The 27680-nt window shown below is 36.0% G+C and overlaps 1 protein-coding gene across 5 annotated transcripts; it reads right to left on the bottom strand.

Annotated features, from left to right (window-relative positions):
• Positions 1-164: 164 nt before the first annotated feature.
• On the bottom strand, positions 165-27649 carry LOC127855805 (zinc finger protein 883-like). 5 transcript variants are annotated; one of them, XM_052391616.1, is made up of 7 exons: positions 27551-27633; positions 17968-18758; positions 12148-12243; positions 6250-6882; positions 4306-5358; positions 1760-1790; positions 1301-1431 (listed from the first exon to the last, which is right to left on the bottom strand). In XM_052391616.1, exons 2-7 carry the CDS (start codon positions 18266-18268, stop codon positions 1422-1424), a joined length of 2124 nt encoding a protein of 707 aa, XP_052247576.1. In that variant the 5' UTR covers positions 18269-18758; positions 27551-27633; the 3' UTR covers positions 1301-1421. The 5 variants fall into 5 exon arrangements, with proteins under 5 accessions (XP_052247573.1, XP_052247571.1, XP_052247574.1 ...); XM_052391613.1 differs by lacking the exon at positions 1760-1790 and having other exon boundaries at positions 165-1431; positions 17968-18302; positions 27551-27649; XM_052391611.1 differs by lacking the exon at positions 1760-1790 and having other exon boundaries at positions 165-1431.
• Between the last annotated feature and the right edge of the window lie 31 nt (positions 27650-27680).

The raw sequence follows: 27680 nt of genomic DNA, 5'->3' as shown, positions 1-27680 counted from the left end.
AACTTAATAACGTCAACAGAATGGGTTTTATCGACTGAACACATTACTAGATAATTTAAAGCTAAGGATCTTTCAACTCATTTTTTTTAATTCTATTAAAATGCCCTAGCATGTCTAAAAGACTTTTCTTAAACCCCCCCCCCCCAACAAACACACAATATATTAACATTTCTTTATATCTTCAGAATGTTCATCCCACAATAAAGTAAAGATTATTTTTTGAACAAGTGATAACTCATGATCAGCAAACGGCACGATCTTCAAAGACTGATATATGCAAAGCTCTGTGCATGAATCTTTTGTTGTGAAACATTTTATATTAAATTGTGCAAAACTCGCGTTACTTATTCTGTTCACCAGGGTGATATCGGTTGTTATGAGCCTTTAATGACACTGCTTTAGCATATTTCTTCTTGCACACAAGGCACTCATATTTGCGCTCGTTATTGTGGCTCCCTATATGCCTATCCAGATTTCCTTTTTGGCAGAACTCCTTCCCACACATGGCACATTTAAAAGGTTTTTCACCTGAATGGCGCCTCATGTGCACCCTCAGGACTGATGCATTTGAAAAGTTTTTGTCACACACGCTGCATGTGTATGGCCGCTCTCCTGTTTGGTACTTATTCTGTTCACCAGGGTGATATCGATTGTTATGAGCCTTTAATGACACTGCTTTAGCATATTTCTTCTTGCACACAGGGCACTCATATTTGCGCTCGTTATTGTGGCTCCCTATATGCCTATCCAGATTTCCTTTTTGGCAGAACTCCTTCCCGCACATGGCACATTTAAAAGGTTTTTCACCTGTATGCCTCCTCATGTGCATCCTAAGGACTGATGCACTTGGAAAGTTTTTGTCACACACACTGCATGTGTATGGCCGCTCTCCTGTATGGTATCTCATGTGCAACTTGAGTTGGGATACGGTGGCAAATCCCTTTCCACACACGCTGCAACTGTGAGGCCGCTCTCCCGTGTGAGTCTTCAGATGCTTTTTTAGGTCGGAGCCGTAGCTAAAACCCTTTCCACACACGCTACAAAGGAACGGCCGTTCCCCTGTGTGAATTCTCATATGCTTAGTAAGATCGTAAGAGAAAACAAAGTCCTTCCCACACACGCTGCATCTGTGTGGCCGCTCTACCATATGAATCTTCATATGCTTAGTGAGATGGGAGCCTTTAACAAATTTCTTTCCACATACGCTGCAGAGATGCGGCCCATTGTTGCCTGTTTGAATACCGCTGTTCCTGTTCAACTCACATGTCAGTACATCCGGGTTGACTGAAGGCCAGTTTTCATTTTGAGATGCAATGCCTGTTCCACTGTGTAAATCTCTGTGTCTTCTGAACTCCTTTAATTCTAAGAACTCTGCCCCGCATACAGAACATGTGTATCGACTTCCTGAAGTCTCTTTACAGTCAGGAGACCCTGTCGAACACCAAAGAGAAAATTAATCAATTGGATTACACAACATCATTATAATATTGCATTCCAGTGGGTTCAATCACCAGTGTAAGATCAGTTTTAAATGTCTCTAAAGACACCAATAACTGATTATATCTCGGAAACGAGCAGCATCTCAATAAGCATTAGGCTTTTGATACAATTGAGCTAAAATAAATTTGTTCTAAACTAAGCGTGCCCTTGACCTTTACTAAATGGAATCATGTTATGAGGATGAAACCACGTCTACAGACTGAAATTTAGGCAAGATAAGTTACAATTGCGTTTTAAATAGTCAACAAAGGTATCTTACTTGACTGACAGAGATTCTGTGACGTATCTACCTGTGTGTGTAAAAGACAAGGATATTGCTCAATGATACCTTTCCTACTTCGCAGCGGAAAGATCCTTTGACCTTAGTCTTTGATCTAATAACGCAGCTGTTACGTGCTTCAATATGTTTATCATTTATAGTGGGTGTTAATTTATAAAGAAATAGGCAATAAAGAAGCTGATTTTAACCAGAACGAATGCCACATAAATGAAGTCCATTTAACCAGAACGAATGTCACATCAATTAAGTCTAGCCAATTTTTATTGAAGCAATGTCAAAGCTCTGCAATATGAAATGAAACAATGACACAGTATAGTAGCTAAATGTTATGTTCATTAAAGCAATTTTAAAGTCAAAGTTACTATTTACATTTGTTAACATCTGAAGCATCTAAGAATGTTTTTGTTCAAACAAACAATATTACAATGTGATAAAAAATAAGCATGATATGATAAATTAAACAAGAGGGCCAAGATGGCCCTAGTTCGCTCACCTGAGAGGAGTCGGTTCATTCAATCTTTACCAAATGTCAAACTTGACCTAGATATTGTCCAGACAAACATCCTGGTCAAGTTTCATCATTATTTCATCTGCGAGTCATGATCAATGCACCTATGAAGTTTCATGATCCTAGGCGTAAGCATTCTTGAGTTATCATCCTGAAAATATTTTTCTAAGTTGAGTCACCGTGACCTTGACAGTCATTGTGTGAATATGTTTTATGGCACTGTGACCTTGACCTTTAACCTGATAATCAATAGGGGTCATCTGCGAGTCATGATCAATATACCTATGAAGTTTCATGAACCTAGGCATAAGCGTTCTTGAGTTATCATCCAGAAACCATTTTACTATTTCAGGTCACCATGACCTTGATCTTTGACCTAGTGACTTGAAAATCAATAGGGGTCATCTGCGAGTCATGATCATTGTACCTATGAAGTTTCATGATCCTAGGCATAAGTGTTCTTGAGTTATCATCCAGAATCCATTTTACTATTTCAGGTCACCGTGACCTTGACCTTTGACCTAGTGACCTGAAAATCAATAGGGGTCATCTTCGAGTCATGATCAATGTACCTATGAAGTTTCATGATCCTAGGCATAAGCGTTCTTGAGTTATTATCTTGAAACCGTTTTACTATTTCGGGTCACCTTGACCTTTGACCTAGTGACCTGAAAATCAATAGGGGTCATCTACATGTCATGATCAATGTACCTATGAAGTTTCATGATCCTAAGCCTAAGCATTCTTGAGTTATCATCCGGAAACCATTTTACTGCTTTGGGTCACTGTGACATTGACCTTTGACCTAGTGAACTGAAAATCAATAGGGGTCATCTGCGAGTCATGATCAATGTATCTATGAAATTTCATGATCCTAGGCATAAGTGTTCTTGAGTTATCATCCGGAAACCATTTTACTTTTTCGGGTCATTGTGACCTTGACCTTTGACCTAGGGGTAATCTGCAAGTCATGATCATTGTACCTATGACGGACGGATGCACCGACATGAGCATAACAATATACCCCCTCTTCTTCGAAAGGGGGGGGGGGGGCATAATGAGAAAACTGCCCCCCTCCCAGCAGCCATGTTATTCAACTGACCGGAACCATTTTTTAACTCCACTCTGGTATCAAGGAAACAAATGTTCTGAGCAAATTTCATGAAAAATGTGACTTCTACTGTTTTCACATGTTTTCACTATATACATAGAGAAAAATGCCCCGTCCACTGGCAGCCATGTTTTTTTCACCAATCCCAACCATTCTCAAACTCGTCCGAGATATCAATAAAACCAATGTTTTGACCAACTTTCAATGATGATTGGGCAAAAATTGTGACTTCTACAGTGTTTACAAGGTTCCTTTATAGCCAAATAGGGAAAACTGCCACTATATACATGTAGAGAAAAATGCCCTGCCCACTTGCAGCCATGTTTTTTCACCGATCTCGACCATTTTCGAACTTGTCCGAGACATCAATTGAACCAATCTTTTGACCAACATTCATGATTGGGCAAAAATTGTGACTTCTAGTGTGTTTGCAAGGTTTCTCTATAGCCAAATAAGGAAAACTGCCCCGCCCACTGGCGGCCATGTTTTTCAACGGATCAGAACCACTTTTCAACTCAACCAAGCTATCATTAAACAAACATTTTGACAAAGTTACATGAAGATTGGGCATGTAATGTGACTTCTACAGTGTTTACAAGTTTTTGTTGTTGTTTTTTACCTAGTGACCTAGTTTTTTACCCGGCACAACCCAGTTTCGAACTCGGCCGACATTTCATTGGGGCAAAGCTTCTGACCAAGTTTCATGAAGATGGGACAAGAAATGTGGCCTCTAGAGTGTTTACGAGCAAATGTTAACGGACGGACGGACGGACATATGACGGACAAAGACCGGTCACAAAAGCTCACCTGAGCAATCAGGTGAGCTAAAAATGCCAATCCCTAGTCATGACTTCTAAATTACGACTACACATTAATATGACACTAAGCATAGTTCGGTTTACTTACTTTGTTCGCTGGGATGAAAGCGACTGATGTGGGCATTTAATGATACGGACTTTGCAAATTTCTTCTCGCAAACAACACATCCATATCTGCGCTCTTTATTGTGGCTCCGTATATGTCTATCCAGATTGCATTTCTGGCCAAACTTCTTGCTGCATATGGAACATTGGAAAGGTTTTTCACCTGTGTGGCACATCATGTGCTTTCTCAGGACATGAGCAATTGAAAAGCTTTTATCACACACAGTGCATTTGTGCCGCCGCTCTACTGTATGCCCCCATATGTGCTTCTCCAGTTGTGATCTGGAGGCCAATACCTTCCCACACTCGCTGCAACCGAGTTGCCCCTCTCCCTTGTGAATCTTCATATGCTCTGTTTGGTCTGAGGCAGTGACAAAACCCTTTCCATCAATGCTGCGACTGTGAGGCCGGTCTCCTCCATGACACCACATGTGCGCAGTCAGCTTGTATCTGGTAATAAAGCTCTTTTCGCACACTCTGCAAGTATGTGGTCGCTCTCCTGAGTGAATTTTCATATGTTTAGTAAGGTAGCAGCTAAAGAAAAAGCCCTTTCCACACACACTGCAATTGTGTGGCCAGCTTCCTGTATGTGTACACATGTGCTCCTTCAGTTTGAATTTAATGACAAAGTCTTTCCCACAAATGCTGCAACTGTATGGCCGCTCTCCTGTGTGCAACCTCATGTGCAAATTAGTATTGTATCTGGTGAGAAAGCCCTTTCCACAAATGCAGCAACTATATGGCCAATCTCCCGTGTGACTTCTCATATGGTTAGTAAGGTAAGAGCTTGAAAAAAAGCCCTGTCCACACATGCTGCAGAGATGCAGTCGCCCTCGACTGCCAATCCTCACATGATTAGTTAGGTTGCTTGACCGAATAAACCCCTTGTTATCTTGAAGATTGTCATTTGAAGATGTAATGTGTATTCCATTGTGTATATGCTGGTGTTCATTGAACTCCCGAAACTCTGAGAACTCCACCCTGCATACTGTGCAAGTGAACAGACCCCCAGCAGTCACTTGACAGTTAGGAATCCCTGTGAAACATCAAAGAAATAGACAATCAATTTAGTGACACAAAATTATAATGAACAAATACAAGCTTAATGAATACATAAGCATGCGGTAATCGAAGCTGGCTTACTTATTTTAATAAGACAAAATAACACAACAAAAAGATTAAAGAAGTATTATTATAATGTCTTCACATATTGTCTCTTTGATCCTACATAAGTATAAGGCTTGCAATGCAATATTTAAATTAATATATGTTTAAATATGTGCGCACTTGATCTTTACTAAAATAATATATGTTGAAATATGTGCGCACTTGATCTTAACGAAATGGAATCGGGTTATGAGTATAAAACCACGTCTGAAGGCTGTCATTTAATGAAAGTTGATTCAAAATTGCTTAATTAACATTAAACAACAGTCTATAACTAGACTGAGAGATTTTGTGACGTTTTGACATATGTGAGTAGAGACTTTTGGTTTTCTGACCCAAGTCTCAGATTAAAAACCGCTGCCTCAATATGGTCATCATTTGAAGTGGGGTTTTATAGATTAAAAAATTTGCAATGAAAAAGCTAATTTCATTCCAGCAAATGTGACAAATGTCAGGTCTAGCAAATATAAACTGTAGCAATTTCAAAGCTCAGCCATATTAAATGACAAAAAATATACAGCATATCAGATTAAGTTGAGGTTTGTTAAAGAAATCGTAAGGTCAAAGTTAATATACATATTTTTTGAACGTCTGGAGCAAGTGTACCACACATTCAGGAAGAGTTTATGTTCCAATAAATAATATCACAAAGTGATCAACAAATGGTTGGATCATGATAAACAATGTATACCAATCTGTTTGCATTAATCATTTACTATCATACATTGATATTACACTGAGCAAAGCTTGGTTTACTTACTCTGCTCACTAGGATGGCAGCGGTTGTTGTGGGCCTTTAATGATACGAACTTAGAAAACTTCTTCTTACAGACAACACACTCGTATCTGCGCTCGTTATTGTGGCTCCGTATATGTCTATCCAGATTTCCTTTTTGGCTAAACTCCATCCCGCACATGGAACATTTGTAAGGTTTTTCCCCAGAGTGGCACCTCATATGAACCTTAAGAATTGATTTCAATGCAAAGCTTTTGCCGCATACGCTGCATGTGTGTGGCCGCTCTCCTGTATGAGACCTTATGTGAACCTTCAGTTTGTAACTGTTGACAAATACCTTTCCACATGTGCTGCATATGTGTGACTCCTCTCCCATGTGAATTCGCATATGCCCGGAGAGATTAGCGGCTGTAACAAAGTCCTTTCCACACACACTGCAGTGATGCGATCTCTCTCCTGTGCTCATCCCGCTGTTCATATTTAAATCACATTTCAGCATATCCTGGTTTACTTGAAGCGAGTTTTCATTTTGAGATGTAATGCCTATTTCACTTTGTACATGTTGGTGTAATGTGTACTCCTGCAATGCTGAGAATTCTGCCCCGCATGCTGTGGACATATATGGACCAACAGCAGTCCCTTGACAGTCCGTAGCTGCTACAAAATAATAATGCAATAGACACTAAATTAATTAAATGACATTATAATGACCAAAATAAATGTTCTAAGAAGAATAGCCAATGTAGTAATCCAAACCTGCAAACTTATTGATTGATAAGACAAATTTACACTAATTTATGAAAAATATTTAGACTCAGTCTTATATATATATTATATTATATATAATTGTAATGTGACTTCAATAATGTTAAGAATGTACTGGTATTTCTTCCATTTGACAATGTAAAAAAAATTGTAGCTTCAAAAAAGAATTGAACGTGATCGTTCTATCATTTACAAAGCATGTGTGACCAGGTTTAATAATTATAAGAATTCAACTCCAGAAGGATTGTCAGAGGACAGTGAATTTGTGTCAAAATAATCACATATATTTTACTGTTTCCCAATTGCGATAAGTAACAGTTTTCCCAAAAATCTTACCATATCTCCCTTAAAATGACCAAATCTTTCCAATAAAATCAATCAAACGTAAAAAGTCTGAAAAAATACAGGGAATGCAGTTCAGTCCCTTTTGAAGAATTCACATGGAAAATAGTTCTAGCTCTGATTGTCAAAAATCTAAATATGCCTGTCTTACTGCAATTGACGATCAATCAAAGAAAGTGGTTTATCCAGTGTTTCTTTGAAGGTTAATTTATTGAAACTGAAAGTAGGCAAATATGATTTACTTCAGAAATAAGCAGATAAACAAGTTGCAAAACAGTGTCAGATAATTACCATGCTTTATTATTGAATGCATTTTGATCAACTCTTACTTTTCTCTTGTCTATGATGAACATTTGGTAAAAGACAAACTGGGACAATGGTAATCATATTTTAGCAAAAATGCATATAATGTTTTTAACTGTTTGGGATTCACTTTTAATGAAATTAACTGCTATCTTTGTTTCCCAACAATAAAATTAAACTACAAAAGATCAGAAAACACAATGACCACGCAACATTCTTAGGTTTACCTGAAATCCATGTAAATTCAAATACACTTGGGATTGTTCTTTAATAAGGTTTTAACATACACAAAACTACAGGATGAAGTAAATTCTTTAACTTACATATCAATTTTAAAATACCTTTTAAATTTGTTCTCCATATGATATTTAATTTAAAAAAAATCTAGATTTAATTCATAATATTCAAAAAGGCTAGTTTTAAATGTAGTATTTAATAATTTAGAGATAATTGCAAGTAGAACATGCATGTAAAATAATATTAACTAACCTTGATTGGAAGAAGACATTTAAACAGCACTTAATGAATAATATAACTTTATGAAAGCAGTTAAAGGGGCCTTTTAAAGTTTTGGTATATTGACAAAATTAAAAAAATTGTTTAAGATTCACAAATTTTTGCTGTAGATTTTTGTGAGGAAACAGTAATACTGAACATTTACCATTCTCTAAAATATCCATTAAAGGCATCTTTTGACAATTTAAAAACCGGAAATTATAAAGTGTTGCAACGCGAAACGATTGAATAATTTGCAGAGTTCTTTTGTTGTCGTTATTTCTTGTGACACTACATAGATTGCTTATTATAAAAAATGTAAAATACATCACTAATTGTATGAGCACAGATGGCCGCCAAGTGGTCAAAGCGTTAGGCTTTTACTCCAGGGGTCAGTGGTTCGAGCAAAGTTGAGGGTTACTTTTTTTTCATCCTTTAATGTTATTCTTGTTTTTACTGGAGCTTTTTAGATCAAAGGTTTACATTTATCAATATAAAGCATTTAATGACAAACTTCAAAACATGCCAAAATCTGTTAAAAGGTCCCTTCAAACATGCATTCATAAATAACAGAACTAATATTATGTGCAATATCAAGGATTGATCTTCCTTGAATTTCCTACAAAAAGTTCTTGAACCACCTCACAAGTCTAAATGTTTTATTATTAATTAAGGAAACAATCTTGACTTACATCTGAGTTTTTAAGGCAATGAGGATGATATTGTAGCATGAAATAGACAGATGTTAATAATTTTAAACTGGGCACTTACCTACTAACACAATGACCAACAAGTGATGTGTTTGTGAAACACTATGTCCCCATACATTTGATCTTTGACATTGAAGGATGACCTTTACCTTGACCTTTCACCACTCAAAATGTGAACCTCCATGAGATACACATGCATGCCAAATATCAAGTTGCTATCTTCAATATTGCAAGTGTACATTGAATGAGCGATTTTGACACATATATTTGACCTTGAAGGATGACCTTGACCTTTCACCACTCAAAATGTGCAGCTCCGTGACATACACATGCATGCCAACTATGAAGTCGCTATCTTCAATATTGCAAAAGTTATGGCTTACAGTGTTTTTTTTCACCTATAGGGGAATGGTGGCGGGGCCCGTCTGAAGGGGAAAAACACGTCGTTTTTTAGGAAAAGGGGAAAATTAAAAATTCACTCTTGTATATGTAATGATATTTATTATATGAATACACATGTATGTTTGAATGTAATATTCACAGCTGAATGTCTCAGTCCTTTTAGTGATATATATGTGAATGATTTTTTTAACATTACTTTCAGACAGTTCAGCCGTCATGCAAAGTCTCAGTTTTCCAAGCCAATTTGAGTCTAATTGGGATTTTTTAAATCCATAAAATGACAAAATTGAGCATTTTTTATCAATAAAATGGACCACATTGGAATGTTTTTATCAACAAATATTGACACAATATAGATACAACGTAACATCAGGCCTTTTCCTGGCCATTTTGGGAAACAATGCAATTCATGTGAAAAGTCAACTGATTTGGGAAAAACTAATTTGATATAATTCTTTATAATAATAAAAAATCCAACTCATTATAGTAATAAACTTTGTTAGTTGTTTATGAAATAAATTTGAGATATATTTATCATAAGACAGTTGTTTATAAAAAAAAAATTTTTTTTTTAAATCTTCAAGGGGATTTTTTCGACAAAATTGGGGGAAAATACATACTCTTGTGTTTACAAGGTTTTACTATAGCCATGAAAGGAAAAATGCCCAACCCCCTAGCCGCCATGTTTTTCAACACACCAGAACCATTTCAAAACAAATCCAAGATATCATTAGAACAAATGCTCTGTCTATGTTCCACGAAGATTTGAAATATATGGAACTTCTAGAGTGTTAACAATGTTTTACTATTGCTATATAAGGAAAACAGCCCCTCCCCCTGGCGGCACTGTTTTTCAATCTACCAGAACCATTCTTAAACTCGCCCATGATATCATTGGAACACATGATCAAGTTTCATGAACACGGCCGTAAATCACACTCGCCACCCCTTTTTGGGATGCATTAATAAATGAGCCAATGCAACTTCCGAGGTGGCGCTCAGGCCCGGATGTTTTGAAATTTCATGGATAATTTTACAGGGTGATAAGATTTTACATGTTTTTAAACATAATTCGCATTATTTTTAAAATAGGACAATGTAGTGCGATTCAGTGAAGATTGATTCGTCCAAAAATGTACAGACACGTATACCCGGTACTTTCTCAAACCATTTAAAAACTTGAGAAACTGTATACGTTGTGGCATGGTGGAGTTTAAACAAGGCTATTGTCAAGCAATATGGTCCCCTACCGGCTCCACCATTGTCAGAAATTCACCATTTTCAGAATTATTTTTTTTGGTTGCCATAGCAACCACAATTTTTGACGTAGGAACAAAATGAAATGACGTGCATAATGTCCATATTGCCATCTATCCATGTTTCAAGTTTCATGAAAATGTATTAAGAACTTTTAAAGTTATCGCAGGATCCAGAAAAGTGTGACGGACGGACTGACAGACGGACGGACTGACAGACGGAGCGCAAACCATAAGTCCCCTCCGGTGAAACCGGTAGGGGACAAAAAGCATTTCGATGAGTTTTTCCTGTGTGACGAGAAAATGACTACCCAATTAAATCCCTAACGGCATCAAACGATTGCGAACAACATACATTAGATGCTGGCTGCATGCACAAAATATTGGCTTCTTGCCGACGTAGTAGATATTTTTGCATTTTTCAAAAGAGATGGAGCAAATGCTTAGGAGGTGGCGCTAATGCAGGTTGTATCAATTAACAGTCATATCACAATGACATTATCACATGACGTAGATTTGATAGACAATGTAATTTGTTATATTAAATTTATTTTTCAGCGTTAATACGAAGGCCCAAATCTTTACAGAACATAAACGCAATCTATCATAAATAAGATGTAGTTTTTTTAAATATAAAAGTGATCAAATCAATTAAGCAGTCACCAACATGAATAAATCATATCGAACGATGTGTACCAAAAATTTGTTATACTCAATCAAACCAATAACTTAATGTTCAACATTATCAAAACAATTCATCAACATCAATATTTGTATTCAGTATGATAATTCACGAAATAAGTATAAAATAATACTTCTTCTTGAAACTATTATTTGTGGCCGTTAATCCAAATGCTTAATTTACTAAAAGGCCAAGGTCAACAAATCTTAATAAGGCTCATTTATGTTGTTTTTCCCAGTATCAACTCCAAACAAAATGAAGATAACTCGGGTTTTTTTCCGTTAACATTGTTGTATAATACATGTTAAATGTTGTTATCTTACAAAGACGAATGTTTAAATCCATCAATACATTATTAGAAAACTACTTTTTCTAACTAAAAGCCCACGCGACGCAAATGTGCTGAAGTAGTAAACTTACAAAAAATAAAGTCCTGTAAACATATTAGAAATCAAAGGTCCTCACGTTTCCAAATGGTTTGTGATTGTATGTTCCTGTACATTTTTAGATGAATTTATAATCGCAGAAGCTCACTTCATTGGCCGTTTTTTTAATATTGCGAAATGTGTTGAAAAACATATTAAACTTAATCACCCTGTAAAATTATCCGTTAAATTTCAAAACATCCGGGCCTGAGCGCCACCTCGGAAGTTGCATTGGCTCATTTATTGGTGCATCTCAAAAGAGAGGTGGCGCGCGTGATTAACGGCCGTGATGAAGATTTGTCTAAAAATCTGACTTCTAGAGTGTTAACAAGGTTTTACAATGTGAGGATAGAGTACAAACATGGTGAGGAAAGAGTGCATACAATGTGAGGAAAGCGTGCAAACAAAGTGAGGATAGAGTGCACACAATGTCAGGAAATATTGGAAAATAATGTGAGGATAGAGTGCACACAAAGTGAGGATAGAGTTCAAACAATTTGAGGACAGACTACAAACATTGTGAAGACAGAGGCTCAGCATACCTTGTGGGATGTCTTCTAATTTTATCTTCACATCTCCATCAGTTACAGGTTGCTGGCCTGCATCTGAAGTCTTACTGGGATAGGCATCATTTTTGTCTGCAATTAAATCAACAATGTGCTCTGCAACATGCTGCCTCAAGCTACTCAGGTCATGCAGACTGCGTCCACAGGTCATTTGTTTACAATCCTCATAGCTCTTAAAGAGGGGTATAACTATCACATGGATAAGGTGAAAGTTTTAGTGAAATTGAGTACACAAGTCAGAGTCAGCCATATATTTTATTCTGTTTAACATTAAAAAGGTATTAATGTTGCCAACACAAATGGTCGGATCAAATATTATTTTGTTTACAAATGTCTTTTTTTAAAGGTCAATCATATTTTGTTTACAAATGTCTTTATTTAAAGGTCAATCAGATGTGATGTGTTGGGTACAATAAACCCAGAAAATTCAAAAGAAACCGCATCCAAAACTTTGGAATGTATATGAAGATGTGAAGTCTTATGCTCATAAGGTCAGACAAGTGTGGTGCTAAATGCCTGTCACTTCATGGCGGCATAAAACAGGTCTTCATCATTTAGTGAAGCAACACTATTTTGTATGATGCCTTGTTATAATTTCATGTTAACTGTAATATTTTGTATTTTGCCGAACAAAAGTGTTCTTTATAATGTAGGGATAGAGTGCAGACATTGTGAGGAGAGAGTGCACACAATGTGAGGACAGAGTTCACACAATGTGAGGACAGAGTGTCTTCTACTTTTATCTTCACGTCTCCATCAGTTACAGGTTGCTCGCTACTCAAACGTTGCTGGCCTGCATATGAAGTGTGCCTGGCATAGGTATAAATTTTGTCTGCAATGGTATCATCAATGTGCTCCACAACATGATTTCTAAAGCTAATCAGATCACGAAGACCATCTGTTTGTTCAATTTTCATAATATCATGATTAATGTTAAACAAGAGGGCCATGATGGCCCTGAATCGCTAATCTGACTAACCAAATACAATCCCAACCCAGATTTCATCAAGATAAACATTCTGACCAAATTTCATAAAGATTGGATGAAAACTGTGACCTCTATTGTCTACACAAGGTTTTTCTATTGTTTGACCTATTGACCTAGTTTTTCACCCCAAGTGACCCAAATGCAATCCCAACCCAGATGTCATCAAGATAAACATTCTGATCAAGTTTTATAAAGAGTGCATGAAAACTGTGACCTCTATTGTCTACACAAGGTTCTTCTATTATTTGACCTAGTGACCTAGTTTTTGACCCCAGATGACCCAAAAACAATCCAAACCCAGATTTCATCAAGATAAATATTCTGGCCAAATTTCATAATGATTGGATGAAAACTGTGACCTCTATTGTATACACAAGGTTTTTCTATTATTTGACATAGTGACCTAGTTTTTGACCTAGTGACCTAGTTTTTGACCCCAGATGACCTTAATACAATCCCAACCCAGATTGTATCAAGATAAACATCCTCACCAAATTTCATAAAGATTGGATGAAAACTGTGACCTCTACTGTCTACACAAACAAATTGTTATCAGTTTTTCTATTATTTGACCTAGTGACCTAGTTTTTGACCCAGATGACCCAAATACATTCCTAACCCAGATTTCATCAAGATAAACATTCTGACCAAATTTCATGAAGATTGGATGAAAACTGCGACCTCTATTGTCTACACAAGGTTTTTCTATTATTTGACCTAGTTTTTTACCTAGTGACCTAGTTTTTGACCCCAGATGACCCAAATACAATCCCAACCCAGATTTCATCAAAATAAAGATTCTGACTAAATTTAATAAAGATTGCATGAAAACTGTGACCTCTACTCCCTACACAAGGTTTTTCTATTATTTGACATAGTTTTTTACCTAGTTACCTAGTTTTTGACCCCAGATGACCCAAATACAATCCCAACCCAGATTTCATCAAGATAATCATTCTGACTAAATTTTATAAAGATTGGATGAAAACTGTGACCTCTCCTGTCTACACAAGGTTTTTCTATTATTTGACCTAGTTTTTGACCTAGTGACCTAGTTTTTGACCCCAGATGACCCAAATACAATCTCAACCCAGATTTCATTAAAATAAACATTCTGACCAAATTTCATAAAGATTGGATGAAAATTGCGACCTCTATTGTCTACACAAGGTTTTTTCTATTATTTGACCTAGTTTTTTACCTAGTGTTTGACCCCAGATGACCCAAATACAATCCCAACCCTGATTTCATCAAGATGAACATTCTGACCAAATTTCATAAAGATTGGATGAAAACTGTGACCTCTACTGTCTACACAAACAAATTGTTGACGGACGCGAGCACCCACGCACGCACACACAACGGACGCCCGAGTTCACAGGGTCATATAAGCTCACCATGTCACTTCGTGACAGGTGAGCTAAAAAAACAAATACAAAAGTCACAGACTATAATATATAAAGAAACAACGCTGAAAAAAAAATCTTGTAAACATCTGCTAGTGTTTTATAAAAGGAAAGTAATGCTAAGTGATATTATGGGCATTTTTCACTGTTGAATTGAACTGAAAAGAATTAAGGTCAAAATACTTAGAAGTTAGTTTAAATGTGGTTACTGACCAATTATCTGCAACTCATCTTGCTACCAGTTGTTTAAAAAAATATATTTTATATTCAACATTTTACATGACTCGCCCTGGAGTCCTCTAAGCCGAAATGATCCGTAAAACAAAATTGTGTCTATGTGTCGTATCAACAAATCTGCACTAAAACTAAATTTAGGTTCACAACGTACATGCATGATCAGTTGTCAAACGAAAGTACGGTTGATATTCAAATGCATTATTTTTCTCTTTCCAGAATATTGTTTTAGTATGATTATGCTGCATTAACAAATATAAGTGTATTTGAAGTGAAAACACCAAAAGCTCAATTCAACAGTGAAACATGAGGGCCTGTTCTTTGCAGCCCAAGATATCAATGGAACAAATGTTCTAACCAAGTATCATGAAGAATGAACAACAAATGGCCCCTTGGCGGCCATGTTTTTTTTAACAGACCTGAACCATTTTTTAACTCTTCCAAGATATGTCCAAATTTCATGAAGATTGGGGAAAAAATGTGTCTTCTAGATTGTTCACATGTTGTTACTATATACATATAAAGAAAACTGCCCCACTCCCTGGCGGCCATGTTTTTTAACTGATCATGACCATTTTCAAACTCTTCCGAGACATCCACATAACTAATGTTTTGACAAAGTTTCATGATGATTAGGCAAAACATGTGACTTCTAGAGTGTTCAAAAGCTTTTTTACTATATAAATATAAGGAAAAAGACCCCCCTGGCAGCCATGTTTTTTTACCGATCCAAACCATTATCGAACTCAACTGTCCTATCCATGTGTGGTAGTGCGGTCTCCTTCGCTTACACAAATGAACCGGTCACAGGAGGGTTACAAGTTATGTAACTTTGTGAGCACTTATGTAATGCGGAAATATTCATTTGACAAACTCTTATTTCCGGTCAGGATGACTATACTGACTGGTTGTAATTCAATTAACTAAAGGCATTCAGTCAGGGACGCCTAAATACACTCAAAGAATTAATTTGTAAGTGAAAACCAAGGCAGCTTTAACAAAAATAACTAATTTTTATTTCAAGAACTCGGAAAATGAAGAACAATGACAGAAAATTAAGAACAGGTACAAGCTAAGTCTAAAGAATCTAAGTATGGTTACAAAAATGAACAACATACAGCAAATACCTTAATGAATGTAAAAAGAATTTTAAAATCTGTCAAAAAACTGATATAAATATAAGTAACTGTCAGTCTAGAAAGTGCTTCAAAAATCTAGTTTACAAAATAGGTCTTATTTAATCTAAAGAACAATATTAATGGAGATTAGGAAACTTCAGTGAATCAAATGTAAAAAAAAGAAAAATTTACTAAAGTTATTGAAATAAAATAGTCTTTCTAATTTAGAAAATGCCAAATAGAAATATTCTTAATAATAAGAATAATTTAGAAAATAATGCCAAAATGTCTTGATGCTGGTGTTAAAAATAATTTAGAGTTTAATTATTTCAAAATTCCAACCATTTTCAAGAGCTGTTATCTTTTCAAGCAAGCATCAAGAGGTGTTTAAATCAGCCAAAACAGCTTATTTTATACAGTTCAGAAGAGATCAATGGCAGAGTAGTCAATTTTCCCTCAGAACAGTGCATTTATCAATGATCAATATCTTCCCGAACTCCAGAGCAGAACTAAAAATAGATTACTGAACCAGGTTAAAAAAGGGAGATAAATACTGCATAAATACTGAAAAATCATGTAAATGTTGTCTTTCTTTCAGTTATCTCTTAGTTGAAAGGCTTATCATAAGTGTTAATGACTAAAACAGTTATGTTAACTATGAAAATTCTGTGTTATGAAAAATTACATAATACAGTTAATGTCACATAATATTGACATAATAAAACCAAACTTTACTACACAGGAAACCAATGTTTTGACCAAATTTCATGAAGATTGAGCAAACTAGAAAGTTAACAAGATTTTACTATAGCCATATATAGCCATATAAGGAAAAATGCCCCGCCCCTTGGCAGCCATGTTTTTCAAGTCAAGGTTACCATTTTTTAACTCATTCAAGATATCATTGGGACAAATCATCTGAGAAAGTTTCATGAAGATCGGAAAATAAATGTGGCCTCCGGAGTGTTAACAAAAGTTTTACTATAGCCATATAAGGAAAAATGCTCCGCCCCCTGGCGGCCATGTTTTTCAACCAACCAACATCATTTTCGAAGTCGTCCAAGATATCATTGGGATGAATCTTCTGACCAAGTTTCATGAGGATCGGACAATAAATGTGGCCTCTAGAGTGTTAACAAGATTTTACTATAGCCATATATAACCATATAAGGAAAAATGCCCCGCCCCTTGGCAGCCATGTTTTTGAAGCAAACGTAACCATTTTCGAACTCATCCAAAATATAATTGAGACCAATCTTCTGACAAAATTTCATGAAGATTGGACAATAAATGTGGCCTCTAGAGAGTTAACAAGTCAAATGTTGACGCCGCACAACGCACGACGGACAAAATGCGATCACAAAAGCTCACCATGAGCAGGTTGTGCTCAGGTGAGCTGAAAAGGCCTATAATATCACTTTAAAGGGGCCACATATTATTAAGAAAACATTTCATATTTTCATTTAAAGGGAGATTGCAAACAATGTGTGGAGAGCAGACAATATAAGAACAGAATTTCAACAATGTGGGAACAGGGAGAAAACAATGTAAGGACATATTGCAAATAATGTGAGGTGAGGACAGATTGCAAACAATGTGAGGACCGAGTGCAAATACTGAGAGGACAACAATGTGAGGACAGAGTGAAAATACTGTGAGGACAGTCAGTGCAAATACTGTGAGGACAGAGTGCAAATACTGTGAGGACAGAGTGCAAATACTGTGAGAACAGAGTGCAAATACTGTGAGGACAGAGTGCAAATATTGTGAGGACATAGTGCAAATACTGTGAGGACAGAGTTCAAATACTGTGAGGACAGATTGCAAATACTGTGAGGACAGAGTGCAAATATTGTGAGGACAGCCTGCACATACTGTGAGGACAGAGTGCAAATAACATGAGGACAGAGTGCAAATAATGTAAGGACAGAGTGCAAATACTGTGTGGACAGAGTGAAAATACTGTGAGACAGAGTGCAAATATTGTGAGGACAGAGAGCAAATACTGTAAAAACAGAGTGCAAAAAAATAGCACAGAGGTTCAGCATACCTAGTGTAGTGTCTTCTACTTTAATCGTCCGATCTCCATCAGTTACAGGTTCCTGGTTATTCAAAAGGCCTGGATGTGAAGTATGGCTGGCATAGGTTACATTTTTGTTTGCAATGGAATCAACAATGTGCTCCGCAACATGCTGTTTCAAACTAATTAGGTCCTGCAGACCACATCCACAGGTGTCGCACCAGAACTGCTTCTTGAATTTTGTATCAAGGGATGTCATTGTGTCTTCACATTTGCTCTGATTAGATGCTGAAATCTCTCTTTTGCCACAGAGGTTCACATTTGTCCACATCTCTCAATAAACAGTGTCACAGTCACAACATTATCTGGAAGGTGGGGTCAACATCACTTGATAATTACATTTCAGTGTTCCCATCTTGATCAACACATAGGTTTGTATATGTATCAATATATCAGGGTGACTACCTTTTATGTCTGCTGATGACGCAATCCCTTTAGATCACAGCATAGTGTTTATTTTGCATTGTTTGCATTGGATTACATGCTCTCTTTAAAAACCAGCCAAATCTTTACAAAAAAGTGAAATCAACTGTTACATTCTGTTATTGACCAATTAATTGTAATTGGCAATTTGTTCTTGCAATTTTACCATGTACAAAGAACATTGCATTATCAAGACACTACGGCCACCCTGGACACGTATTTTGAACCAGACAAATCCGGTCACTTCTCATTTACTTCCACACAAATATCGCATGTTTCACAATCACTTGTAAAATTAAGATAATTCAGCTTAGAAAGTTTTAGCCAGGTCCACTAATCTGTAAAAAAGGAATTAAATACACATAAATTTGGTGACCAGAGATCCATCAGTGGTTACATGACAACTTGCAATATTTCTACAAAAACTTGTAAAAGCCAAAATTATTTTATAATAATTACATGTGTATCAATAAATATAGGTCATTCAACAGATTAAGTTCACATGAGATATTACACAGAAAAGTAACATCAAACGAAAACAACAACGGGCAATTTCTTATTAAAGAATGTGTAGGGTTTATGGTTCTAGTGAATTGCTCTTTTTTTACTAGCACTATGCAACAATTGTACAGGTTAATTTCCGTGGGTAACATGGTCTCGAAAATGTCAATAATGCTGTACATCTTTTCACTACCCATTGATTAATCTTTAGAGCTACAAACTTACATCAAATGTGTGAGTTATTCCTGAAAAAGACTGTTTTTACAGTACAAAATTAGATCATTAAACTAAACACTCATTCAACTGAGGACATTCTTCAGAGCATCAGCTTTCACTGTCTAAATCAGGATTGCTAGCCTCAGGTTTCATAGGAAAACTTGCCTCCAATGGAAAATTTGCCTCAATAGATTCAGACATAGATGAAACATTGTTATAATCAACATCTTGTTATAATAAATACCTTGCAATTGTACCCTGGAGTTGAATTAAAAGTATCCACCTGCAATGTCAATTGATGTCAATCTGTCCTATTATTCTGTAGCTAGTTAAGAGGGCTGCACTTCTGAACAGTACATGTATTTTTGTAGTAATAATTTGAAAGGTGCATCGCAATGATGATTCGTGATTTGCGAAAATGCTACAACTCTATTTCATCAAAGCTTGCTGTGGTTATTTCTCTTTATGGTTAACAATCACTGATCTTAGCCTCATTAGATTGTTGAGTACAGACATCAATGAGTTTTTGTTAATGCTGCGAATTTGGAATTGTTAACATCCATTGAGAATTTTTAATTTGCAATGAGGAAAAATGGCTGCATTGGGAATGGTGCAGTTTTAGGTTACCAACTTTATTATAATATAAATTATATAGAGGAATACGCCGACTAATATTTTCCAGAGGAAATAAGCATTTATTTAGAGATGGTTTTCATTAATGTTCATTTCAACTGTGGAGCTTTACCATCAGAATCCTGGGTTGTTCAATTTTATTGTGAATTTAAACAAGAAAATGTCACTGCACACATGTGCACAATAAAAGCCCAGATTATATAGAAACTTAGGGTACACAAAACAATCTTTTGACAGCAGTATTTTCCAGATGTTTTTCATAAACAAGGGCTGTTTGTAAAAAATGCATGCCCCCCATATGGGCTGTCAGTTGTAGTGGCAGCCATTGTGTTAATACGGTTTTTGTCACTGTGACCTTGACCTTTAACCTAGTGACTTGAAAATCAATAGGGTCATCTGCCAGTGATGATCAATGTACCTATGAAGTTTCATGATCCTAGGCGTGAGCATTCTTGAGTTATTATCCGGAAACCATTTTACTATTTTGAGTCACTGTGACCTTGACCTTTGACCTAGTGACCTGAAACTCAATAGGGGTCATCTGCCAGTCATGATCAATCTACCTATCAAGTTTCATGATCCTAGGTCAAACCATTCTTGAGTAATCATCCGGAAACCATTTTACTATTTCGAGTCACTGTGACCATGACCTTTGACCTAGTGACCTGAAAATCAAAAGGGGTCATCTGCCAGTCATGATCAATCTACCTATGAAGTTTCATGATCCTAGGCCTAAGTGTTCTTGCTTTATCATCTGGAAACTGTTTTACTATTTTGAGTCACTGTGACCTTGACCTTTGACCTAATGACCTGAAAATAAATAGGGGTCATCTGCCAGTCATGATCAATGTACCTATGAAGTTTCATGGTCCTAGGCCTAAGCGTTCTTGAGTTATCATCCGGAAATCATTTTACTATTTTGAGTCACTGTGACCTTGACCTTTGACCTAGTGACCTGAAAATCAATAGGGGTCATCTGCCAGTCATGATCAATCTACCTATGAAGTTTCATGATCCTAGGCCTAAGCGTTCTTGATTTATCATCCGGAAACCATTTTACTATTTTGAGTAACTGTGACCTTGACCTTTGACCTGAAAATCTGTTGTGTAGGTGTCATCTGCCAGTCATGATCAATGTACTTATTAAGTTTCATGATCATAGACCTAAGCGTTCTTGAGTTATCATCCGGAAACCATCTGGTGGACGGACCAACAGACCGACATGAGCAAAACAATATACCCCTTCTTCTTCGAAGGGGGCATAATAAAAAAACATAAAGTAAAAGTAGAATAGAATAACATAAGTCCTTAGCTAGTTAACAAAACATTCTGACATTATGTTAAATCCCAGTGTTTTTTATGGCAATTTCAGGGCCCGATATTCGGCTCAGCCCCATTGCCCTCAAGAAAGAGTATATATTTTCCTCCAATTTTGTAGATAAAATCCCCTCTAGAAGTTAAAAAAAAATCTATATTGTGTCAATATTTGTTGATAAAAACATTCCAATTTGGTCCATTTTAAAAATGCTTAAATTTGCCATTTTATCGATTTAACAAATCCCAATCACACTCAAAATGACTAGGAAAACTGAGACTGTGTGTCACATAACGGTATATGCATATTGTTCATTCTTATGATGGAAATTTATAAGAAGATATTTTAATAATATGCATATGCAATGTTGGGATGAAGTTTGAAAAATTGATTATGGAAGTATGGTTTCATTTCTCCAGTGTAGTTCAATTATCGTGAACATCTGTTGATTTGTCTTAGTTCTTGATTAACAATTTGGCTCGTAGGTCAACATTACTTCAAACCAATACATAACAGACATAACAAGTCCCAATTCAGATATGATATATAATGAAATTTAAATAATTGAGTATATAAGTGTAATTCCTATTTCCCAAGGTACATAACGGATACAAGTTTGAATGTGTATCTGGGTTTACATAATTGATTATTGAAGTGTTAGGTTTCATATTACCAATGTGGTTTGTCCATAGAGAACATCTGGTTATATGATCAAGTATGCATAATGAAATGAGGTCTCCTGTTAACAAAGGTTATTATCTGCACATGGAACATATTGGTCAAACGTGATAACTGTGTACAGCACTTTTCTGCTGTATCATGTGGTAGGTGCACGAGCATCCATCCAATCAACAAGAGTTATTCAAGGGTGGGCAGGGCTCAACATTAACTGAAAAACCAACTGCCGGGCAAGTACTTAGAAAATCTACTTGCCCTGAACGTTAAGCCGCTTGCCCAAACATGAAATATCACATTAACTGTAAACCTCATAATTTTTAAAAAGATCAAGATGATTCACCACAAAACCTTTTTTATTTTGAACATTTAACAAAATGATTACTGCAATTAAAGTCTAAATTAAATGCTCTTTGTTCTTTTTTGCACTTGCCCGGGCAGACAACTAGATTATAAAATAACTTGCCCGGACCCAACTTTTGCTTGCCAGGGGCAATAGGACAACCGTTAATGTTGAGCCCTGGTGGGGTTTAGTTGATCAAGGGAAAAGTACAGTCAACCAATCAAGAATGAGATAGAAAATATCTAAATTTTATGTTCATGTACCTTGGAATAAAATGCTGTGCTTTGTTGTAAGAAGGGCAATTTCTAGAGTCCTAGTTTGACAATCAAGTAGAGCAGTCATGCTTTCTTGACGTGGCGGCCATATTGGCCGCTGGTCTGTTAGATTGTATTTACAGAATATTCAACAGAAATAAATCGCGATGAAAACAGAAATGAACTTTGTTTGATACTATGTGTTCTCCACGAACAACGATACGTAATCAGGGCCATCAATCCATTGTAGGGGAAGCGGGTCGCTACCCATAGCAGGGGGAATTTTCACGGTGTTTCCCTTTTTGGGGATTTTTTACTTACTATCTAATTAATTATTATTACATTTGTACATGTTTGCACTATGTTGATTGCTTATTTCATAATTTAGTATGTTTGACAAGATTAAATTAAAATAGAATTGAGATAAAATAATCATGAGACATCTATCTATAAAAAAAAAAAAAAAAATTTTTTTTTTAGGAGGAATTTTTCCCCCAAAAAGGGGAAAAAAGTATACTTTTTGGGGGGGGAATGAGGCCGAATTTCGGCCGTGGATTTGACAGATTGAGGGCCCTGGTAATAACGTGACATGTGCATGACGGCTTAACTGTCTGAAACTAATGTTGAAACAAGAGCACCGCATAACGGGTGCCACGTTTGGCTGAGAAAGCTTGTCAGAATTTTGACAGTTCAGAAAGCGAAAGCGGATACAAACGTTTGGATGGTTCTACGTCGTCTTATTCAACCTTATAGTTCACGCACAAAGCAGAGAACCAGTATAAAACGCAGATACGAATGATGTAGTAGACGTAGTACACATATAGCCGATGTTACAGTAAAAATCACCTTTTTTCGTTCCAATAAAATGCGGACAAATTCGGGCCGTGTTAAGTATTGACAAGTATCTTCTTACGGAAGTAAGGGATGGGAACCATAATTGGATGGGTACCAAACAATGTTTTGTACGATTTCAAGCATATTTTTTGTAAAATTGTTTGGAACTATTTTATGGAAGGGAAAAAGCTTCTGCTGGGGGAATTTTTCGGTCCGGAAAGGGGAAAAAACCAGCCAAGATTGCTGGGGGAAGACGCCAATATTCGGCGTCTGTAATATAAGGTAAAAAAAAACCTGATATCATTTGGCAGGTTTAGAAATTATCTCCCGTTTAAAGGGATCTTTTCACGGTTTGGTAAATTGACAAAATTAAAAAAAGTTGTTTCAGATTCGCAAATTTTCGTTTTAGTTATGATATTTGTGAGGAAACAGTATTACTGAACATTTACCATAGTCCAATATAACCATTATATGTATCTTTTGACGATTTGAAAACATAAAAATTATAAAGCGTTGCAACGGGAAACGATTGAATAATTTGGAGAGTTCTGTTGTTTTCGTTTAAATTTACGAAACTACGAAGATTGCTTATATACGGTATAAAATACTTGCCCTGTGTATACCCGGCGGAATAGCCGAGAGGGCTATTGTGTTTTTACTTCAGACTAACTCCAGGACGCCGGGGGTTACTGGTTCAAGCCCTGGTACCGGCTACTTTTTATTCCTTTTTTAAATTTTATTCTTTATTGTTTACTGGAGCTTTTAAGATCCAATGTTTACATTTATCAATATAAAGCATTTAATGACAAACTTCAAAATATGCCAAAATCTGTGAAAAGGCCCCTTTAAAGCTTATTACTTCCCTTGGATTGAATTTTTTTACTTTTGACCTTGACCTTTAACAACTCAAAATGTGCAGCTCCATGAGATACACATGCATGCCAAATATCAAGCTGCTCGACCGCTAGCATATGCAGGTGAAGTTGACGGTCGGGCGAGTAAAGTTTGTTAAATACTCGACCGACCGGGTGAGTGCTGTTTTTCAAGTTGAGAAATATAAATTCAGTTCCAGAACTCCTGCCACATCGATACAAACTGCGAACAATTTTTGGAATGAACAAACAATAGATTTAGTACACAAAGAAACTGCACTTTCGTTTTCACAATGAAAAATGACGTCACAGGCACAGTAAAAATAATTCTCGAAATCGGCTACACTCTTTTTTCTTGTCAGTGCTCTTAGCTTATCGATTAAAAGTAAAAAAAAAACAGTTAAATATATTGGTCATTTGTGAAGAATAAAATTTCATTTTAATGTAAATATAAAAACAACAAGGGCTGTTTGTAAAACATGCATGCCCCCCTATATGGGCTATAAGTTGTAGTAGCAGCCATTGTGTGAATACATTTTTTGTCACTGAATACGTTTTTTGTCACTGTGAATGGTGGTGGTGGTGATGGTGGTGGTGGTGGTGGTGGTGGAAGAAAAAGTAGTAGTAGTAGTAGTAGTAGTAGAAGTAGTAGTAGTAGTAGTAGTAGTAGTAGTAGTAGTAGTAGTAGTAGTAGTAGTAGTAGTAGTAGTAGAGTAGTAGTAGTAGTTGTAGTTGTAGTAGTAGTAGTAGTAGTAGTAGTAGTAGTAGTAGTAGTAGTAGTAGTAGTAGTAGTAGTAGTAGTAGTAGTAGTAGTAGTAGTAGTAGTAGTAGTAGTAGTAGTAGTAGTAGTAGTAGTAGTAGTAATAGAGTAGTAGTAGTAGTAGGTGGTGATGGTGGTAGCAAAAGAAATAGTAGTAGTAGTAGTAGTAGTAGTAGTAGTAGTAGTAGTAGTAGTAGTAGTAGTAGTAGAAGTAGTAGTAGTAGTAGTAGTAGTAGTAGTAGTAGTAGTAGTAGTAGTAGTAGTAGTAGAGCAGTAGTAGAAGTAGTAGTAGTAGTAGTAGTAGTAGTAGTAGTAGTAGTAGTAGTAGTAGTAGTAGTAGTAGTAGTAGAGTAGTTGTAGTAGTAGTAGTAGCAGTAGTAGTAGTAGTAGTAGCAGCAGCAGCAGCAGCAGCAGCAGCAGTAGTAGCAGTAGTAGTTAGCCTTACATTTGGTAAAATTTAAATATATAACAAGGGAGGCAAATCTGTAACAATAAATTTAAACTTATTGCATTTGTTTCCCCTGTAGTGTATTACCTCCCCTGTCCTGCTTATATTTATATTAATCAACAAAATTAAACATTAACACAATATTTAATATACAAAATATACAAAAAATCTCATATTCTGATAATATTTTTACTGATCCTCTGTATTTTACTAAAAGGATGATATTTCATTGGACTGATAATTATAGATTTAGGATAACAGACCAGTTGCTTCAGTAATATTGTTCAGAGTGTGCCCTAGGCACAAGCGTTCTTGAGTTATCGTCTGACAACCACCTGGTGGACGGACAGACCAACATGAGCAAAGCAATATACTAGGGCTGCAACAATATACCGGTATATATCGCAATACGCAATCCGCATATTGTATTGCGATATGATTTTCAATATACCGGTACGAAAATTTTACAAAAATTCATTCACATTTCGTCCAGAAAAGCCATCCGAAATAATGATAAAAAGGTAAACAAAGCAGTGTAAATTATTTTTTACGTAAAAAAAGCATTCTAAAAAGTGTATTATACGGAGTAGCATTGTTACATGGGAGCATTCATTCGATGCTTTTGAACAGATTATCGTTGAATTAATTGCGCACAGCTGTAAATGTTTCGTTCGATTCTGATTTGAGCATTATTTGTAATCCGAATTTCGGAAACACGCTTCCAAATTTGAATGCTAACGCGACAATAAAAAATTATAGCGTCAAATAAAAAGTGCTTTATCCTTTGTCTCAATAAAAAGCGCGCGAAAATTATACAGACATGTAGAACGTCGCATGGAAAGTATGGGTGTATTTTGTGTTGTATAAAAACGGGAACATCACGTGAGCTGAATTACGCGTGTTCAGTGGGAAAAATGCCCCGGTTGGACGTTATTTCATCACATCTTTAAATAGTAACAATTGCAAAAATGTATTTGATACTTAAGAAAATTTGCAAATGTTTGTGTTTCTTATTATTCTTGAGCACATTTATAGTAAATATTTACCAGAATTTGCTTTAAAATTGGAATTTATGGGATTATTGGGTAATTGGCAAGTTATAATTTTGGTACAAGTTAGCAATATATTGCGATATATTGCAATACGGGTTTTTGAACTGACAATATATTGCAATACGGTTTTTGGCGTATTGTTGCAGCACTACAATATACCCCCTCTTCTTCGAAGGGGGGCATAAAAATAATACATAAGTTAACTGATTAATTATAATACTTCTTATATTTAATTTAAAAAAAAGAAACAATAATTATTAATTAACAGAATAATTCGTGATCAGAAGTCTTAGCCAAAATTTACCATATTGTAACCATTTGTCAATCAAGCGTGTCTTTCAGTAAAAGTTTGTCTGAAATATTAAAACTCAGCAAGGAAAAGGGTTCTATTTTAAAATATCTGCAAGGTAGTCAGGGCCCTCAATCTGTCAAATTCACTGCCAAAATTCGGCCACATTCCCCCACCTGAAAAGTATACTTTTTTCCTCTTTTGGGGGGAAAAATTCGCCCTTAAAAAAAATAAATATATTTTTTATAATAGATAGATGTGTCTCATGATTATTATATCTCAATTCTATTTTAATTTAATCTTGTCAAACATACTTTATTATCACAAAAGCAATGAATATAGTGCAAACATGTACAAATGTAATAATTAGAGAGTAAGTAAAAATCCCCCAAAAAGGAAAACACCGCGAAAATTCCCCATGCTATCGAAGCGACCCGCTTCCCCTAAAATGGATTAAGGGCCCTGGTAGTGGAGACAGGGAACAGAACGAAAGGTCATCAAAACGAGAAGCGGAAAGTATTGAGAAATGGAAACAGGTGCAGAAAACGTAAGGAAAGCAAATAAAATCCATCAGATAATGTAGTTAATTTGTTTGCAGTTTAGTGTGACTATGTTACGTATGTTAAAAAGGTTCTGGTTGATAATAACTATAAATATAGAATAATAGATATATTTTTTTTTTAATGCAGAGCAAGTAGATTCAAGTGAGGGGCGAGTGGATTGTCAGGCCTACTCGCCCTGAAGGGCGAGTGGCACTGGAAAAATTCTTCAATGCCTACATAGAAGCAGCTAAAACTAAATATGTCCGGAAAATACTGCTGTCCGGAAACTACTCACCTTCGAATCAATTCTCTTCTTTTCATAGCAAAATGCCAATAGTGAATTCCAAGAAATGTACTTTCAATTAAGTCTTTATCTGCATGTTGTTGCCTACTTACCTAGTAATATCTGCATACATAATAACTAGTCAATAAACATGTGTTAATATGTTAATTATTTGCGGTTACCTCTGTTGTTGTTGTTGTTTAGAAAACAACACCGTACTGTACATGTCACGACGGTCAAATT

Source organism: Dreissena polymorpha, chromosome 13 (genome assembly GCF_020536995.1).
Source record: "Dreissena polymorpha isolate Duluth1 chromosome 13, UMN_Dpol_1.0, whole genome shotgun sequence".
Classification (NCBI taxonomy): Eukaryota; Metazoa; Mollusca; class Bivalvia; order Myida; family Dreissenidae; genus Dreissena; species Dreissena polymorpha.
Note: the sequence above shows the minus strand (reverse complement) of the source record. Positions and strands in the feature narration are given on the sequence as shown.